Source organism: Chaetodon trifascialis, chromosome 6 (genome assembly GCF_039877785.1).
Source record: "Chaetodon trifascialis isolate fChaTrf1 chromosome 6, fChaTrf1.hap1, whole genome shotgun sequence".
NCBI lineage: Eukaryota > Metazoa > Chordata > Actinopteri > Chaetodontiformes > Chaetodontidae > Chaetodon > Chaetodon trifascialis.
In genome coordinates, this window is record NC_092061.1 from 6,121,380 (window position 1) to 6,139,231 (window position 17,852).

Here is a 17,852-nt window from a genome sequence, read left to right on the forward strand (position 1 = left end):
GAGGTCCTGCATGTCAGCGTTTATGTGAGTGTCAACTTTGTTTTGGGTTGTTTTGAGCGCATAAACAGCACTACGTTTGTGATGTGACCTCTGCTAGACTCTCTGGAGGCTATCGACCAGTTGGATCCATTTGTTTTCCAGGCATTTCAGACGTTGTCCGTTTCTATCACATTACTTTGACAGAAATTGAATTTCCTCTGATGCATTTTTATGTGTCCTAAGTGCTGCTCTGTTCTCACTGGGAGTATACCATTTCCAGTGGTGTGATGATACAAAAAGGGTTTAAACAGTAAAAAGGGGAAATGGATTTTATTTTAAAGCATGTATTGCCTTTCAGTTTTTTTTCGTTAAATACTTTCCACATAAATTATTAGTTGTTCCAAGAAAGCATCATCTGTGTGGTTCCCTGGCCATTGTCTGCTGCTTCAAACATAATCTTACAAGAGTACATAAGAAGACACAGAGTACAAACTCTATCAGTGAGCTGATACCACGCTGGGCTTTCTGTCTTGTTAGTCTCCACAAGATTGCCATCTTTCTGACTGTAATGGTAGCACACAGTGAGGACATGCACCTATTCCTATCAAAGGGGCACACACAAATAGCATGAGTCTGCAGTTTTTTCCCAGCTCTTATTTCTTTTCTTCTTTCTTTTACAGCTCAGGAGTTTTACAGGCAATGACATCAACAGAGATACTATCTTCTGTGGATGAAGTAGCTGGTTGCTGGTTCAATTTCAGCAGTTTGCCACAGAGCTGCAAACACTGGCACAGCTAGCCCATCTTGTTAAACACGCCGTGGATTCCGCTTGGGATATTGACAGGGGCCTCAGCTCTGCCCAGCTCGGTGAAGGTCTTGGCATCCAGAACAAGTAGGAAACTACTTCGGTCCTGGAAACAGAAACAGAGGAGATTTATGCTATGCTATGCTATGCTATGCTATGCTATGCTATGCTATGCTATGCCATGTCATGTTATGTTATGCTTTCCTATGAAATGTTATGCTATGCTATGTCATGTTATCTTATGCTATGTTATGCTATGCTATGCTATGATATGTTATGCTATGTTATGCTATGCTATGCTATGAAATGTTATGCTATGCTATGTCATGTTATCTTATGCTATGCTATGCTATGCTATGCTATGAAATGTTATGCTATGCTATGTCATGTTATCTTATGCTATGCTATGCTATGCTATGCTATGATATGTTATGCTATGTTATGCTATGCTGTGCTCTGCTATGTTATGTTGTATATGTAGGTATTTATGACTGACTGTCATACTTTTTTCATTATATTTCTACAGTGTCACATTACAATATTACAATCTTCAACCTTGATTCCACAAAGTTGAGACTCTGTAAAACATAAATACAAACAGGAGGCAATCACTTGTAACCCTCTTTACCAACTATGGCTTTGCTGAGTCTATGTAGTAATCTCCTTCAGACAATCAAAGTGGTGAACCTCCCTCCATCCTCACTTGTGAGCGACTGAGCCTTTCCACAATGCTCCTTTCATATCCAATCATGATGCTATCACCTGATACCAAAAACCTGTTTACCGGTGAAAATGTTCCAGACAGGTGTTTTTGGAGCATTCCAGAACTTTCCCAGTCTTTAGCTGCTCCTGTCCCAACTTGTTTGAAACGTGTTGCTGGCATCAAATTCATAATAAGCAGATATTTACAGAAAATCTATGAAGCTGATGAGATCAAACATCAAATATATTGTCTTTGTACTGCTTCCACTTGAGTTTATGTCAGACAGGATTTGCAAATGATCACACTCTGCTTTTATTTATGTTCTACACAGCTTTCCAGTTTTTTGGAATCAGGGTTGTAATGTCAGTATCAATCAAAGTAGTGCTGTCACTGGTGAAGTTAACAATGTCTCTTGCTGTTCTTCTATCTTGTTTTTTTTTTTTTTTTCCTGTAGCTGTTAACTTACTTCTCTGGGTGTGATGATGACTGACAGGACCACTCCGTCATCTTCCTCAGTGGCTTTGGGCGAAGCAACAAAGACAGGCTCAGACGGGTACAAGCCGGGATAACGCCACACCTAGCCAGGGAAGATTACATAAACATCCCCTTTACTCGGAGCTGTTTCATGTTATAAAACTACCTCCCAGCCCGCTGCCCTCAGTGATAGAGAAACAGCAGTACAAATAACTTTGATGTGATAATTCTGGGCCCAGTTAACCATGAGGTCTCCCTATGTAGTCTTTGATTGATTGATAGAGACCTTAAGCTCCTTGGTGTGGACATCCATCTTGAGCAGGGAGTCACCGAAGACGTGTCCAAAGCCACAGGAGTAGAAGTAGCGGTAAGGTCTGCCATTGTACTCGTCGTAGTTGATCTGAGGGAACTCAAGGCCACCGTACTTCAGCAGCTCGTCGTCGTGAAGCTCCTCGTGGGTCATGTAAACCTGGAGGGCCGCGGGAGAAAGTCAGAATCAGTGCAGCTTTTAAGAGCTAGCTGAAAAAATGTGCCCGGTTAATGCACACCAACAGCCCTGATTTACTGTACACTGTTATGCTGTGAGAGCTACAATCAATAGTGCATTATTCTCTAAAACAGGTAAATGGATACCTGCACAAGATCCATTCATTTCAAACTTTAGCTAAGAATAAATCAATTTCTTTTAATTTAACTTTAAAAATATATGTACCTTCAGCTGCATTTACAAAGCCATATTTTTCCATTTGTCTTCGGTGAATGTGGTCGCCAGCAGCACATTATTACACCACTCTCACCGAGAACTAAAACTCAGGATAGTGTCACTCAGGTAGTCATGACAACTAAAACATCCCCGTTTCTTTAAACATTTCAGCCTTATTCTGCCGTAAGAAAATGCTGAACAGTGGGTGTGTGTGTGGCAGCTGTAAATGGCAACTGTACAGCCGCATGGTGGACTCTCATTTTGATATCACTTTTAACTGCTGTAAGTCATGAAATTACTATCTTGGAGAAAGTACCTCCCATCATGCTGGATAATTGCGCCGAGTGTGGGGGAGTGAACTGGCTGTATTCATTGTGACTATAGGTCTCATTCTTTACTTGATTCCAGTAAAACCAGCTCGAGCGTAATACACAGTGAAATGCTTTGTATACAGAATAACACTCAGATTAATCCTACCTCTCCTGGTTTTGTCTTCGTGGCTGTGGCTTTATAGTTTTGCAGCGTCACAAGGTTTTGGTCCAAAGGCGTTTGCTCGTCCACAGTCAAGGGTAAAACGTACCTCCTTGGGAGGTTTCTGCACATCGCGTTGTAAAACTGCCAAAAGAAATCAGACAGACATGAAAAACTGTGAGTGTGGCTCCTTTGACTGAAAGGTACCTCAGGAACAATCAGACCCAAACCGACAGAAAATACTGACACAAAAGTGTCTTCTTGCATTGCAGCAATATTGTTTGGAGGCCTTTCTATATTATTTTAAGATAATTATGTTTTCATCAAAGACACACGCATCAAGGCAGCTGAAATAGCAGAGATTTCAAAAGCTTTTTGACTTGAAAACTGACTTATTTATGAGAGGCTAGAGAAAAGGAATAACAGAATATCAAAAAAAATTATAAGATAATTCCCTTAATAATCAGAGAATATCAGATACAATTCAGCTATCTCTGCGTAAGAGATAGACTTTCCTAAGAGAGAGAGAGCTGAGAGGACCTTGGTGAATAAAGACTCTCTAGAGCCAGTGTTTCATTGTCATACTTTGTCGACATTGTTTAAAGAAAGTGAGAACTGGGTGGATGGATTGATAGTAATGTGAAGAATGCAAAACTGGAAAATGGTGGAAACAGAACCACCAGAATGCTGCTGGTGGTAAATTCATAAAACGTTGCTATGTCAGGCATTTAAGTGTGTTTGCAAACTGTATGCATTTACCTTGTCCATTTCCTCTCCAGAGCTTCTGCGGAGGTTCTCCAGTGTGAAGTCTCCAATGACGTCACCTTCGTCCCCGCAGCACATGTCCATGACCAGGAACCCGTTGTCTTCAAACGCATTGATCTGATGCAGCGTGAACATGGGTGCTGCTCTGTACTTCACGTCGCTCAGCTGGCACACCGGTCACAGCAACCAATCAGGTAAATATTCACAAAATAACACAGGCTTATGAAGCTTTTAGACAAACAGGAAGGAGTTTCTGTGCTGCTTTTAACATTTGAGGACAAGCTCCCTCGCTGGCACTGCTGTTATTGCGCTGTACCTTCACATTATGAAAGTGTGATATTATATGCTTAATGGGTATGCTGTGTAATGAGATGAGAAAATTGAGAGTAACAATGTATGAGAAAAGGCTACACCATCAGAGTGTGACTTCATCAAAATAAATAAGGAAAAAGCTCCACCATGCGTGAAGAGATTAGCTTGCAGTTTTCCTTTTTCGTTCCGACTATTCAGCAAACGGGTGTGTGTTTCCTCCTTCACACTTTGTATGAAGTGAGTGCTGCTGTGCAGTAAACTAATTTAACCCACCTTGCCGGTGTGCCTGTTGACCAAGTGGAAGATGGTGTCATTCTGAGGTTCCCAGGCCATGATTTTATGGAAGCTCTTTCCCTGGATCCTGTACAGCATGAACTTCAGCAGGTCCAGCTTGATCGGCTGCTCAACGAACACAATGTAGTTCTCCGACATGACTGCACATGCAGGGGGAAATATAGATATCATGATTGACGCAGCTTATTTAATTATATATCATAAATCATGCCTTCAAGCTCATGCTTTGTCATTGTGGGATAATACATTTTTATTCTAGTTTCCTGACAGAGTTCATAATTTCTTGCAATGCCCCAGTGATATGTCTCAGAAATATTTCCATAAGCACGCATAAAATGGTGTATAGCTAATTAGTGCAAGTCCATGTGACCTGTCAACAGTGTTGATTTGGATTTGAATCAAATATGAAATATGAAAAATGCTAATGTCTGCATGCAAAAATGGAAATTAGTTTCTAAGTGGCCCCGTGTTGTTTGACTGGACAAGTAATGGAGGGTTTGCAAAAACGATGCCGTAGGCCCATTTTTCTGAAGTCATCTGCTTTTTTGCAGGAGGCCACATCCACTGCTGCCCCACTTTTGGCCAGTCAGCTTGCAAAGTAAATCTTGCTGCACCAACCTTTCCTGATACATGAGACAAAAATATTGTGGTAGCAGACAAACACGTGACATAGGGGCTGTATACACCCCCCCTCATCTACTGCAACTGTACTGACACAAGTAATTATGCGGTGCCTTGTAAAACCGTACAATGTTCCATCACTTGTGAGATTTCTTGGTGCCGGACAGTCTGACAGAGCACGGGTGGTCTGCCAGAAATATAGCCTGAGATATAATCAGGGAACCGATGCAGTACAAAAACCAAATGGAACAACATTGTCTTAGATCAGTCGAGCTCGCATTAGCTGATTGGCATCAGCTAAATGCATCACTATCAATGGCTTCTTCATCAACCGCTCAGCTATCAGCTGACCAGAGACATCCAATCATATTCATACAGGTGGCCATTATAAACTTTCTCACTTTCACTCTGCTGATACTTTAAAGCCAGCACTGTCACAGCTCATTAATCCACCCCAACCTCCACATTATGTGCAAAGCCTTTGATATTGTTGACTTTATTGAGATCTGATATTCATGTATTTGTTTATTAGGGGCATTAGTCCTCCCAGCAGGAGCAAGGACTCCGCTGGGATAACTAATTTTTTAAGAGCTCCCTCTAACAGCAGACCATATTCCACTAAATCTAACCGTATAAGCATTTGCTATAATGTTCTTGACATAAATGTCTCAGTCATGTACAGGCATGTAACAGTAAAACCTGATTTACAAACAAAAAAACACATCAAACACTATTAGACTGTTTTTTTTAAACCAGAGAAGAAAAAAGTAAAAAGTTGATGTGTGCCTTTTTAACATATTTAATATTTTTACACATAGTGTGAGAAAGTGTGTACTTTTGTGTGCGAGTTCTACACACAGAGACAGTGAAAGCTGAAACAGAAAGACAAAGGAGCTGTGATTTACAAAAAGAAGCAGGGTGAGACTAGAATTCAAATTAGTAATTAATAAGAGCGAGAGAAAAAAACGCAGTGCTCTCTTTCAGTGAGACTCGCCCTGTCAGTGCAGGCAAAAGACAAAATCTCTCTTAGAATTCAATTAATTCCACGTCGCTATACATCCAGCATGCAGACTACTTAAAGAAGCTGGAGCCTGTTTGTTAAACTGTGGCGTGCATCTCACCAAAGCTGTGAAAATAGGAGGGCTTCCTGGCCTCAGCTGCAGGGATGGAGCAGATCACTTCAGCCCCACTCAGGTTTGCAGAGTCCGTTCCTGCCTTCTCATCAGGGGGGGGCACACGGATGATGTTGTAGAAGAAACCTGAGCGGGCCCAAAAACAAATGATGCTGTGCAGTGCTTGTTAGGATGGATCGCATAAGGATATTTACATAAATACAGACGTAGACAGGTGGGAAGCAAACAGGGGAAAAGGTGAAGGAAGGTTACCGCTTCTGCCATAAGAGTTGCCCATGTTGTACGTGGCCCCCTCACGGTCATAGTGTGGGTGAGCTGACGCTGAGTTGACAGCGATGTATTGACTCCAGTCCACCTTAAATAGACAGCAGCATCATCTTTGTTGTCCTCATTGCCATTATCAACAATCACTCATCTTCCTCGTCTTTACCCTTTGACCATTCATCAGCATTAGCATTCAAAAGAGACTTTATTAAACTGACTCACCTTCTCCTTCGTCTCCAGACTCTGTGGATCTACTCGCCTCATGTAGTTTGTTTCCGTGCTCACATAATAGTCTCCCTTGTACTTGACAAAGTTCACGCCGGCGTTATCTGTGGCCTCTGCTCACGCACATAGATGTCAAGAACATATTGAAAAAAGAGCATCAGTGAAACTCATCGTTCTCACAGTTATCATCCAGAAACTACTTTTTCCATCACTTTGCTCCTCCTTAGTTTTTCCAGAAGCTTTTTCACATTGATCATTCCCTCACAGACAAGGACACACACTCACAAACACACACACACGAGACATAACATAACGTAACACCAGCTTTGATTAGGCTCCAAAAAAAATGTGCAGTACACATACGGCCAAGGACGAGAAGACAAAAATGTATATATTTGTTTCTCTGACCATTTGTGTGCATTTGCCTGTATAATCTGGCACAGCTGTCTTGTTACCTATATCCCCAGCTGATTTGAATAGTTTAATAATGCATTTGGCACTGCTGGTGCTACATTATGCTGCACTGAGGCAGATTACACATGGGAATATGCAATATGTGAAGATGACACACATACGAGGCATCTGAAAGCGCGAAAAGAAGCGTGCAAAGATGTTCTTGCAGGGATCAGGCATGGCTAATGTCCCGAACTCTGACACCACGATGCGGTTCTTCTCCGAGTTGAGGGTGTATGAGTCACTTCGCAGGAATCGGCTACTGTAGGTGACATTGCCATCACAGATGTGGAACCGGTGCATCAAGGCCATGCCGTCAAACCAGTGGGTGTATCTATGAGAAAAAAGACAAGTAAATTCTCGCCAGGGTGTTTATGTGAGACAAAGCAGACAGAGCGACAGTAAGACGGTGGATACAGTGAGAAACGCTCATCATCTGGGGAATCAATTACATTGTTAAATATTGACAGAGAAAACCTTAATTTGTGCGTCCACAAGACGAGCAAAAATTGAGAATTTGTCCCGTGTGAAGGAAAAATAACCCCTTTTGTTGCTCAGTATGTGACAGCTTAAACTACATGTTTTGAATAGCTGTGTTGCCTCCTCAGATGATTCACTGACTATCTCCCAGCTGTATATCCTGAACAATCCTGTTACAGTTATAGGTACACAGGTACAGATCACAGGCCGTCTCAGACGTACTGTATACAGCTTGAATTCAGTCTGCTGACTCACATTGTTCCGCCTCTTGCTCTGCTGTTCCCTGGTGTGTTAGTGTACTGTTATTGCTGTCATACAGATTCTTGTTATATTTGTTTGGCTGCTGTATCAAAAGACCTGTCAGTCATTGTGGGAGTGATAGCAGGTATCAATGCTGTTCTTGAAACATAAATTACTGAAAAGTGTCTATGCTGTACTTCCTTTTTTTTCACCCCAGTGAGGCTCATTTAATATAAGTCATTTATGCACTGTGCAAGTTCACAAATACCTGTCTTCCCCAAATTCAAACTTCCCGGGACCGTTCCTCAGAAAGCTCCCATTGATCCAGGCTGGAATAGTTCCCTTGATGGTGGTGGGGATCGGATCAGGGGTTTCCTCTACAGTACTCACTAGAGGCGCCAGGGTCTCCAGCCCGCGGGCCTGCGGACATCGCTCTCGGCTGGTCACTGAAAGAGGAGAGGAGAGGAGAGGAGAGGAGAGGAGAGGAGAGGAGAGGAGAGGAGAGGAGAGGAGAGGAGGGTCACTGAAAGGCTGCTTTATCATTACAGCACATTGCAAAATCTTTAAGATATTAAGATACAATTATGATAACAGCAGCTGAACTCTTGGCTCCACAACCACACCTCACCTCACCTCCGTCGCTCTCTCTCTCTCTCTCTCTCTCTCTCTCTCTCTCTCTCTCTCTCTCTCTCTCTCTCTCTCTCTCTCCCACACACCCTCCCACACACCCTCCCACCCTCCCACACACCCCCACACACACACACACACACACACACACACACACACACACACACACACACACACACACACACACACACACACACACACACACACACACACACACACACACACGTCACCACAGATGTGCACACACATTAGGTGTGGTGCTGTGAACCATTTATAGCTTTGGAACTTTGAACATGTGTGAATAAGGATAGTGATGTAAGATCCTACAGAAAACAATTTGTTAGCACAGTGGATCAAACCATGGAAATGATTCCTCTTTGCAGGCTCTCACTGTCAATGCCGACACAATCCTTAACAAGAAAGGTCCTTAGCAGCTTCATATAATCTAATTTTGAGACAGTTGTGCTATGAACAAGCAATATGTTACAATTTCACACCTTCTACATATCCTTTTCTGGTTCTTAACACCTCTGCAGCTGTGTTTAGCCATCAAGCTATAAAAGTGCTTAAAAAATGGCTTGGTAAGATCTCCTCTGTGGTAGGAGACATTAAAGCTCCTGCTTGTATGAGCTGATGCCTCTCTGGGGTCATGCACTGTGAATGACACCTGCACTATCTCTCATCTTATTCGTTATCCAATAAACGATTCCTGTTAATTACCTCATATCTACACACATAATGGATATTGTAAAATATATATGAGAGTTAAAGCAAATCATTGCAGTTCAATACAGAGCACCATGCTGAGCTTGGGTTGCAATATAAGAGTTTCTTTGGCTACGTGAATGGTTATTGCAACCAATCAGCAGAGCCAGAACTTTGCTCAATCCCATGACACCAATACTACAGACAATAAAAATGAGAATGTGCAATAGAGATAACCGGTAGGCTTTAACAATCTCTTACAACGTTGGCTTTGTCAGGTTTGATTATGATTACTGCAGCATTGCAAATGATGCCTAAATGTGTGCCGTCATTTTTTAGGGGGTATTTCATGTGGTTTCCTACTGCTGCATTCAAAATCCAGACTTTGGAAAACAAGCGAGCGACTCTGACGAGCCCAGAACTGTTGTGGATAATAGCTTCAGGTATTGCTTTTTTTATCTTGCGTTTTGGAATAATCACAATTGCAACGGTAGTTTATTTGTAACAGCTATTGCTTTAATGAATTGTTTTCCTCACAGCACCAACAGTATGCTGGTGTACAAGTAAATGACCTTGCTTGAATTAGCTGTCATATTCCTGAACGTCTTTTTGATTTCTGTTCTTTTCACTTTCAGTGTGCAGGAACCTGTCAGCCAGTTTTCTTCTTTTAGTTAACAGCTCACAGTGACTAAAAGCTGTTAATGAGACATTGTGCATATTCTTTCACCAGCTCTGATTCAACAGGAGAACTTGGAGCAGGAACAATAGAAAATGCCAGCGTGTCGTATTGTTCCTGCAGCTCTAATTTCAAAAAGCAACGAAATGCCATTATGACTAAATTACATCATCTAACTGCATGTTTCTGTGTGCATGTGCTGTGTGTGAAACTCTGCAGAAGGGTGTTTCCAGTGGATAACCATGATCCCTGATTTTAAAGGCTTTACATCAAGACACAGCTATGCTATAATGGGTAGACTTAGATTTCTTAGTTATAAACACTGTGTTCTTTCTTTCTGCTGCTCTATATTTCCACAGTGCAGAGGCAAATATTGTACTTTTTTCTCCAATACATTTATCTGATAAGTGTGCTTCCTAGTTACTTTTCAGATTTTGTCTCATTATGCAACATATATATGTCACATTATAGATTGAGACAAAACCTTTCAGAAGGGAGATTCCAGCAGATAAACTACATATTTAATTAGTTAAACCAGATTTACCAGCTTCACAATTGAAATGATGAACAGATTAATGCATCAATGATTATAATATATGATATAAATATGAAATATGCCATTCTGCATAATGAGTACTTTTACTTTTGGTACTCTCTCTATATTTGATTATAATACTTGTAAATGTGTAACTGCAGTGTGGCATTGCAACTTTCACAAGATCTGAGTAGCACCTCTGATTATAAATGAAACCTTCATTCAGTTTATCATCTACAAACTAAATGGCAAAACAGCATGACAAGAGAAAGGTTTAAAACTCACAACCATTATTATCTCTTCATTATTTAATTTCATTTCATTCTTTTGTCCCAAATACAAACAAACCATTTGCTTTTGCTTCATGTTCATATTTTGATATTATTTTGATTTCATAAATTAATCTGCCAGAATAAAGTACTGAATCTGTGGCTCAGGCTCGCTTCATTCTTGGATTGTTTCGGCTGTGCAGGTCTACTCACTGCTGTGCATCTGCGGCTCTGGGGTCCTGGACATTGCTGGTTGTTCTGTCGACCTGAGACAGACAAACAGAGAGGACTTATATAAGCACTGAAGAACCTTTGAACCTTTGGTCCCTTGCCCTGTAAACGCAGCAATCTCAGGCATACCAGTATAGTGTTGACTGTGTCATTAAACCAGTGCTAAGTGACAGGAAAGGCATGGGCTTCTTGATGCAGGTTGCTATACATAATACATCAGTAAAGATTGCACATGGAAAGCAATTAAAAAACTGCATTTGATATATTTTTCTTGCATTTATTCTGGAACAAAATGAATGAATTGATTAATTATCAATGTCAAAGATAGGTTCTGCATGCTATATACACTGTATATAATGCAAATGCATACTGTCACAAAGGGGGTTTTGGGCCCAAGTGCAGAACCACCACAACACAGGTAAAACTTTTAGCAACTTTTTAATCTTAAATTGGTAGTACCAGATTAACAGCAACAAGTACAGTCTCTGGTGTTGTGCAGGGAATAAAACATCCAGCAGTCACAGGCAGGCAAAGACTTGGGACGTGCAGAATACTAAGTCTTGGAGTCTCTGGTGTGGCAAACAATCAAACACACAATATACAGGAACAAAGAGCAAGACACGTGGGCAGGAACAAAAGGCTAAGGCAGTTACCGGGGAACAGGGGAACAGGAGAACAGGCGTGGTCAGAGACAGGCAGGGTCGGCAACGGATCAGTCCAAGAGCTTTAACTGGAGAGTCTTGCATGAAAACAATGATAGTCTGACCAAGAGTGAGTGTGGCAGAGCGTCTTGTATACTGCACTGATCGCTATGAGTCCAGGGGCTCTATTTTCGACTCCGCCGCCAGCGCGGCGCAGGCTGCGCCACCGGCGCAGTGGTATTTTCGAGCGGCGCAGGCAGGCGCGCGGCGCATTTGGTATTTTGGTAGACCGAGGCGTACAGAGGTGCGCCAGGATGGGCGTTGCGGCGCAGTAGGGGGGAGGTGTCGGCATAATGAGCCGGCGCATTGGAATTTTCGACCATTTCGTTCTGCGCCGGCGGCGTAAAAGTGCGCCGAAAGCTCGCCACCTCAGACCGGGTGAACTCTGTGCGCCGGCGGCGGCGCAAGTGGATTTTCGTAAACCGGCGGAGTCGTGCGCTCACGTCACCAATACCTCACAGCCAGGTTTCCACAGTGTCTGGCATTTCACTGCGATCAATTATTAGCAACAGCCGCAATTCAATGTAACTATCTGAGTCAGCGCATACAGTCAGACCTAAATTTATATATTTTGATCCGTATCTCATCTGACCACATCGAAAGCGCGTTCGGCGCGCGTAATGGTCACTCAACCTGACTGAATGTACACAGGTGAAACAGGGATGAGAAATAATCGGTTAAGTCGCTGTGCCAACAGAAACAGCCGTGGCATCCTACAGAGCATATGTACTGCATCTATCTCAGAGCACTCGAGAGACAGAGACAGACAGACACATGAAAAAACGTAAGTGATGATCGTTGTCCGCTATTACCCACGTCATTTCATTCCAAATACAAATGTAATCATCGTAATGCTTAACGTTATCTACAAAGATGGAGTACATCATTGCTTTGAGGAGGATGAGGAGGATTTACCATCTAAGGACCTCATATTTAGACATCAGAATCAGAATCAGAAATCCTTTGCTTATTCCCGAGGAGAAATTGTTTTTGTTGCAGTGCTCCTTACAAGAATAGAATTAGAATAAAATTAGAAAAGAAAGAAAAGAGAGAGAAGTATATAAAAAGCAAATATAAAAACAAAATATTTATATTGAGTATATATACATATATAAAACAAAATATACCACAAAATATAGAACATCATATAAAACAATGTATATATACTGAGAAAAAATAAACAGTATATACAAACGGGTGTGCAAAGTAATACAAACGGAAGTTAGGAGACATGAGTGACGTCAGTCTCCTGGAAACTTGCCATGCGCCTCGCCAGCGGTGTTTTTAAAGGTGAGGCGAGGAGCTGCTGTGATTGGTGAAGATTTGACTCGGCTGTGTCAAACCCACTCCACGCCTTCTCCCCTCCCTCTTTCCGAGTTGCGCCGCTGGGTGGGACTGAGATGAGAAGGAGGTGGAGATGCGCCGGCGGCGCAGCTCACGAAAATACCAAAGTCTGCGGCGCCACGCCCCATCGGCGCAGCGGACCTGACTTTGCGCCGCGCCTGCGCCGCGCCGGTGGCGGAGTCGAAAATAGAGCCCCAGGTGTGTGGTCAGGTGAACAGGCAGCATGGCTGAGAGTGGAGAGTGAGCAGATGAGGAAACAATGGCAGCAGGTAAGAACTGAATATACTGTGACAGCATAAACTGTACATAACATAATGATTTGCATTGTTTTAAATTCGCACTTAACTTTTGAGTAGACATTGTATGGTGTTGGTCATTGTTGCTTTGTTTATTCTGTATTTATACACGCACCTATTTTTATATATGTGTGTGTATCAATACTTTGTACATACAGTCAAGATTATTATACTTTGTTATGCTGTTATTAACATCAGTTGTACTTGTAATGGTCGTTTTTATTGCTATTGTTACACAATGTTTACAGTTGTGCCAGTATAAATTATCTTTAGATTATATATAGCGCTTACTCCACACATCTGCATTTACTGTTTTTACACTCATCAGGTCCCAATAAACCCAAATAGCTAAGAGAAATTAAAAATGCATGCCATGCAAGAGTTCGGGTCTTATGAGGTTAAAGTTGCGTGTCGCAATCATTCCTCCTACACATTTCTGCTGAATCAAATCACCTAAAATATCAGTAATTACTGTAAATATTGCAATATGTAGCAGCAGAGTATCTATGCCAAAACTGTTGTCCATGTCTTTGAGCCAGATACAATCAGCATCTGCAGCCCTGTGCCGTCTGGAAATGTATCATTGAGGTTGAGTTGAAGGAACGTTTGCAAAAGACTTACTGCTGTTCAGATGCATATACACATAAACAAATGCAATGCGGTAGTCAAAGACCACTCAGCGTTAATTGGCTGTGCAATATTCAGTCAGTGTGTCCAGTTCTGAAACAGCACTATTTTCCAGTTCCATGACACTGCAGGCTTCCCAAGACCCCAAGTAACCCTGCATATAGGAAAAACAGGCTTCCCAGATGTGAAATAGTTGTGGTGGTTCCAAACTAAATTACTATGAATAGCTCTGCAGATATTTGTGCAGACGTGCTGATGCAAAGGAATACTCAAAGGGAGAACACTCAAATGTAGACAAAGAACACTAAAACCTCAAGTAACAAACAGCACTTCTTTGTGTTCAAAACCTAAAAATGACAAACGTGGACAAGGCAGTGCATAAAGTAGACAAAAATCTGATGTAGGACTCTAATATCTGTTTTATAAATGTAAGTTTGGCCGAGGGATTAATATTTAAGCAGCATAAGGCTGCAGCAATACATATAATTAAGCGTAAAAACGTAAGAGAGTGAATGCCAAATTCAGGGTCTAATACTGTTTGAGATCTCTAATGAATATCTGTGGTTGCAGAGTTTGTAATCACTGGTGTTTCAGTTAGAATACGCTCGAAGGTGCTTCATAGGTTTCTTGCACTAGGCTGCAGGCTTGCACTTGGTGTGTATGAGGTTTCTGGAAAAACAGAGAACAGAAATACTACTGTAATTTACTATAATATAACACACTATACAAATTCCATCAGTTAGGCGTTAAGTCCTATAAATTTTTTCCACAGGGTATCAATACAACATCAGATATACAGATATAATTAATCTCAAAAGAGCATAAAGCCAAACAATGAACTCAGAAAGCTTCTATTTGTTTGAAGTCAAGGATTAACTTCAAGTTATGTTTCAAGTTGCTGGTCAATTAAACTCTGAGCTCTGTCTCTAAGCCACATGTTGCCATCCAGTCTAGAAAGTCAAATTACACACATTTAAAGACTGAGCACAATTCATCCTATATTTTCAAAGAAGGTGCAAAAAACTCCAATACAGCCAACAAGAGAAACTTCAAGTTATGTTTCAAGTTGCTGGTCAATTAAACTCTGAGCTCTGTCTCTAAGCCACATGTTGCCATCCAGTCTAGAAAGTCAAATTACACACATTTAAAGACTGAGCACAATTCATCCTATATTTTCAAAGAAGGTGCAAAAAACTCCAATACAGCCAACAAGAGAACCTTTATCTTAAATATATGCATCAGATTCACTGCAGTGAATTTGAAATTATCGGCTACTTTGAATTATCTAATTCAAAGTAGCACGCTGCCCAATGAAAGTGAACGGCAAGCTTCTTAACACAGGTAATTGATAATTAATTTGTCACAGAAAAAGGCAGAAAAGATATTATTTAGTGAAAACAGCAACATCAAGCACTTGTAAACTATTGGCACATGACCATATTGAGGCTTAAACACCCAATCAAATAATGACATATTGAAGCAGTAAGCAGTTCTGAGCTCTATAGCACTGTATGTGGTGAGACAGGCTGCACCCAGTCCCACTATTCCCCTGCTACTCTCTCCCACTCAACATGAAAGAAATGAAAACCTGGCAAGTACGTACAAGATCTGTAGGAAGACCAGTTCGGTCATGATGTGCTTAGGAGATTTAATTAAATCAGTGGTTCCCATCCAGGGAGTTTCTGAGGGATGTTAAGCCAAAAATGTTGGGAAGCATTGAATTAAAACCTCAGTAAACAAACAACAAAATGAAATAAACATAGGCACCAACAATCACAATGCGAAGGCAGGGACAGCCTTCTGTTAACATCAGTAGGAAGGATAATGATAAAGCAAATCAGCAGCAGACAGCTGATGTTTGGATTTACTTCAGCCCTCCAGCTCAAATCGCACTGCCTGTGGCAAACAAGGCAGCCCCTGGAAAATACAGCTGTATTTTTTAAAGGCAAAAAGCTTAGCAACATGGACGTACGTGGGCTCAGAACAGCCTAAACATTACACTGCTGCTACAAACCAAAAGAGCCACCACACTGTGCAGAGACACAAAAATACCAGTGTTGGTATTGTTGGATACAAAGAGGCACATTAGTTAAAAACCACACAGCTGACTGCAGGCGGTGGCACCGACCTGCCACAGTAATATTTATACATTATTGCAAAATCTTTCTCCTTTGCTCCACATTGGGAATGGCAGTGGCCAGTACAGTGTTTACTGCCCCAAAGTGATATAAACCAACCATAAACCTCAGACAGAGTGCCATTCAGGGTTCAGCTGCTGCTCTGATAGAAAAAACAGGCTGAAGTGTACCTGTTACAAACCCCCAGGGGGGGTTCAGTTAATGAGGTGTTCTGCTTTGCTCAGCCACGAAACTAGCACGCCTCATCCCACAACATGACAGACTGCATCTGACTGCATATAAACATATCTGAGTGGCGAGGAGCAGATTTCGGAGATCAGAGGTTTTGAATTCAATATGAAGGGTTGGTGATATTTCCGGTCAAGTTAATATGTTTTCCTGCAAAAACGCTACAAAGTGAGATCATTCACTTAATCTATTTTCATCTTCTTTTTCTGTGTAGTTATATCAATTCAGCTCGCACCTCGTTTCATTATCTCGTGTCATCTGGCCACTATCAAATTAATGAATACAAGAGGTTTAATCAGAAAGTGGGAGAGGGGGGCTTCTATTCTGGACACCGGCCTGCAATAAGTTTAACGATGTTTTACAGATTTGAAGAGTAATTTTAATTAGCTTTCAATTAATTGCATGTCGCAGCTGTGGAGAAGCTCACACACACGCACGTTTGGACGCACACACATACAGGCTGAGTGTGTCTGAGCTTGTTTAGCAGTCTGTGAACAGTAGATGGGTTGCTCTCACCAAACTTTGGAATACAAAGTTCAAAAACAAGGCTGTTTTGTTGATTCGCTGCCATCAGTTGTGAGGTATCCGCCTTCGGTGTATGAAGGTCTCTTACTATCATTTTCAACGTCAAAGTTTTGTCTGACCTCCTTTTCAGATGCTGCAACCCAGTTAGATCGAGGATTGATTTTCTAAATGACTCACTTCACAAACCTTGGATGTAGTTGCAGCAAACAGTCACAAAACACAGCACTGCATTTTTTTTTTTCTCTGTTGTAAAAGAATTTGAGTCGGTTTGGTTGCTAAACAGATAAATTGTCCCATCTAGTGGTGAACTGGGAGACTAAATGATTCATGAGCAGAAAGGCCAGTCTGATGAAAATGTGCTTTTTTTCAGCGCTGTAATGCTTTGTATTATGGCACAATGTTTGTTTGAAGTGGTCACAGACTAGAGATAAAGCTGCTGTAACAGCCTCAACATTCGGCCTTAATGACCTGATTCTGTCCACGCTCATGTCTCATCAAAAACACCTTAAAGATCATTACAGAGTGCAAACACTTTATGTTCACATACTGTCTATTCCACCTTCTCCACTGACTCTACCTGTTAACTGCAGTGCAACGGCTAACCTTTATTGTGTAATGCATGGAATATTATCCAAGCAGCCTTTTATAGATTTACAATGCCCGCATGCTGAGTCACCTCAGGCCTGCACACTCTGACACTTTCATACCTCAGGAGTTGTTTCTGTGTCCTCCAAGTCTCATAATATATTCAGTTTCCATTCATTCATGTCATTATAACAACCTCATGAAACACTGGGTCAGTGTTTTGAACAGTGCGTATTTCTACACTGACAGCACATTTACTGCATAGAAGAGGAAAACGTTGAGTGACAGGGTCAGATTTGTTCATACATGTGGTCATATGATACGCCTCACACTCCTGCCACTGCAGAATCCACTGCAGAACTGTGTACGTTGTAAGATGTCAGAAAGATTGCGGTGTAGTTGTCGATATTTTCTGCACCAGTGACGCCATCTGTTTCTCATTG

General features: G+C 41.6%; 1 protein-coding gene across 1 annotated transcript; it reads right to left on the reverse strand.

Moving 5' to 3' along the window:
• Nucleotides 1-678: 678 nt before the first annotated feature.
• On the reverse strand, nucleotides 679-10,981 carry bco2l (beta-carotene 15, 15-dioxygenase 2, like). The gene is made up of 12 exons (XM_070964834.1): nucleotides 10,948-10,981; nucleotides 8,191-8,368; nucleotides 7,325-7,536; nucleotides 6,747-6,862; nucleotides 6,513-6,615; nucleotides 6,249-6,386; nucleotides 4,486-4,646; nucleotides 3,895-4,065; nucleotides 3,142-3,279; nucleotides 2,248-2,430; nucleotides 1,954-2,064; nucleotides 679-890 (listed from the first exon to the last, which is right to left on the reverse strand). The coding sequence occupies exons 1-12, from the start codon at nucleotides 10,979-10,981 to the stop codon at nucleotides 774-776; spliced, it is 1,662 nt and encodes a 553-aa protein (XP_070820935.1). The 3' UTR covers nucleotides 679-773.
• Between the last annotated feature and the right edge of the window lie 6,871 nt (nucleotides 10,982-17,852).